We start from the raw sequence: 2,960 nt of genomic DNA, 5'->3' as shown, positions 1-2,960 counted from the left end.
GTAACCCCTGACTGTTTTTGGTCTACCCTTTTTGTACGCTAGGGTCAACCTCCTTTCTTTTGACTACTATCTAGTACTTCAAAAACATTACCAAGAACCAATAAAAGACAGTCTAATTGAAAGTAAAAAATTTTATACTAACACTCTTAGCCCACTTTCATATATTTTTACTTAAAGTGGCATAGCTTAGCATTTATTTTCAGAGCTACATTTGTATAAAACTGATCATTCAGTTGTAATGATGGAACAATGCGCTAAGGATGGTTGTACAGCTTGACTGTGCCATTACGCCTGGCTTTTCTACAACAACCATAAGTGCCGTTACGCTCACTATTACTCATGCTTAATAATGTCTGAGTTGTGGAGCATATCTAGAGGAAGATCTCAAAGTGCATGATCTGTAGAGGAGAAAGAGGTAATGCACAGCTCATGCACAGCTCATGCAGGAACTGACAATAAGCAGTCATTCTTTTCTTCTTGAACCCCGGAGAACATATCTCCAGGGCAATTAAATTCCTTGTATACACCTCCGAGTCCACATCCAATTTCAGCCGCACCAGAGTCAGAGTTTTACCCTCGTATTTAACGTCGTCCACAGTTTTTCCATCGGCCTCGAATCTGATTCCTACGTTCTTCAATTCAACTGCAGATGGAAAGTTCAGCCACCATTTCTTACGTTGTTTGACATTCTCAGAACTTTTCCCGTCTGCTCGTCCAGAACATACGCAGTGACCACCTTTTGAACCTGCAAAACACGAACAATAATATTGAACGTTAATTTTCACTAATTCCTTTCCAGTACTTTCGGTTGGCAGGGCCCCAAGGCAGGAGTCGTGATAGATGTCCAGAATGTGCTTCCGTTTCTTTGATGCGTCCTCTGCACAGAACTCGAAAGGCCGATAGCAGATTCTCTCGAACATTTTCCTCAGCAATCTGTCAAGTTTCTCTTGGGCGCTCTCTTGGGAATTAGCGTTCATCTCCATAGTAAGAACATCTTCCAAGACAAACAGCGGTATTTGATTGTCCAACTTGATCAAGTCCTTCATGATCTCCGCATTAATCCAAGCATTCTCGGATACGGGCCCGAAGATTGGATGATGCTCTGGCAGAAACAAAAACTCATCTTGGAAGGATTCATCGTCTTCCAATCCGAAGAGGTGATTTCTGAAAAACTCGAGAATGAAACAAGCATCCTGAGCCAACATCAAATGGAGCACGTCACCCTTGAATGATGTTTCTCTATAGTAGCACCGCTTTATATCCTCTTCCCTCCTCCTGATTCTCTCAATCACTTGTTCGAATTCAACGTCAGATTTCTTGGTTCCATACTGAATTCTAAAAACCTCTCTACGTGCTGCATCGCCTTTGAATGTTTCCATTCCCATGAGCCACTCTTTCCCGAAATGGTTAGGGCCGATAGAAACAATCTGAGGCACATAGGAATGCTCATTTTCTTTCAGCAAGGCCATGGATGTCCTGAATATGCACGGAGGCTTCTCATAGGACTTATTCTTCTGAGCCAGATACTCTTTGGCTTCTCTCATCCATTTATTCTCATCAAACTTCGACATTCTTTACAAGCTCATGAGATTATCTCACCGGAGAAGGAACATATCATGAAGTCAGAAATATATAATAATTACATGACCAGATTAAATTGTCCTTCAACTCTTCTATCCATTTTTCCTAGGGAGGGCATTTTCGAAGAGTCCAACAAAATATAAATTGAATCTATGGAACATGGGTAAATGCATATAACAGGTTAATATGAAAAATGCAATGGACTTCAATTAACTGACATTTCAACGCTTCTCCCGCATTTAGACTTTTGTTATGTGAAAGAGGACATTAGGTATCCATCAATTCTCCCATGACCATTCGTCCTGTCATTTATAAAAAGAAATATACGAGGTACAATTTAATAAATACAATTAGAAGAAAATGAATAGGAGAGGATTGACTCTGTGAAATTGAATTGCACTTTAAAACAAATATTAGCCGTCATTCACATGGTATTCACTTGGACCGATAATATACATATTTTTTAAAGAAAAGTATTTCGGTTGGGTATCTAAGATCTATTTTAAATTATTAGTAAATATTCATATGAAAACGTGGTTGGGAGAAAGTCAAATAGATTCAGTACTACTGAAAATAAACAAATAGATTATGGTCTGCTAAGAGTTATTAGTCAAAGGAGGAAGGATGTCCGATCATCCGATTTATGTGAAGTCCAAGGCATCATTGTGACCAATCTAGAATCATTATCATCATTGGTTTTCTTCTCCATTAATCAAATATTTTATAGTGTTATACTAATGTTCTTATAATGGATTTCTACTTCATCAAATATAAATAATTTTGTTATTAGTATTTATACATATTTTGTACTTTACATATGACTAGCACAATTAAATATTATCATAATCAAATTATTGTGTATATTCTATCTATTGATTTCTAGAATAACAAAAATGAAGATATACAAGATCATTGCTCACAATGAAGATATTATTGTTCATATTAATAAAATTTGGTACTGTTCTTTTGATAATAAAGCTTGGAATAAGTAGTTGAATACTAATTGGAAAAGTCTTGTTGAGCCAAAAATTCAATGTTTTAAATGGCTGATGTTAACTGATAGACTTCAAATTAAAAGAGATGTTCAACATTCTGATTTATGTAATATTTGCAAGTTGCCTGATACGGGTAGACATATTTTGTTTGATTGCCTTTTTGCTAAAGAAATATGGAAACTTTTTGGTATTTATTAACCTATTAATGCGAATATCGTTGAAATTGTTACTGGTCACATTAATGGTCTTAGTAAGGATGCTAATTTTTTCTGGAACATGTTGTCTTCTAACATTCTTTCGCAAATCTGGAAATGTAAGAATGAGGAGACGTACCAAGGTAAGCCAATGGTTCTTACTGAATTTTTTTCAAAAACTCACATATTT

At 36.2% G+C, this 2,960-nt stretch overlaps 1 protein-coding gene across 1 annotated transcript; it reads right to left on the bottom strand.

The window, feature by feature from the left end:
- Positions 1–371: 371 nt before the first annotated feature.
- Positions 372–1,571, bottom strand: LOC149559387 (putative UPF0481 protein At3g02645). The gene has a single exon (XM_089831410.1). The coding sequence runs from the start codon at positions 1,569–1,571 to the stop codon at positions 372–374; it is 1,200 nt and encodes a 399-aa protein (XP_089687536.1).
- Positions 1,572–2,960: the final 1,389 nt, after the last annotated feature.

This window comes from Cupressus sempervirens, chromosome 5 (assembly GCF_028749045.1).
Source record: "Cupressus sempervirens isolate cs-2001-9-10 chromosome 5, ASM2874904v1, whole genome shotgun sequence".
Classification (NCBI taxonomy): Eukaryota; Viridiplantae; Streptophyta; class Pinopsida; order Cupressales; family Cupressaceae; genus Cupressus; species Cupressus sempervirens.
This window is presented reverse-complemented; position numbering and strand designations above follow the sequence as displayed.

Coding starts and splice junctions, on each gene's coding strand:
- LOC149559387 (XM_089831410.1), bottom strand. CDS start 1,571: ATGTCGAAGTTTGATGAGAATAAATGGATGAGAGAAGCCAAAGAGTAT.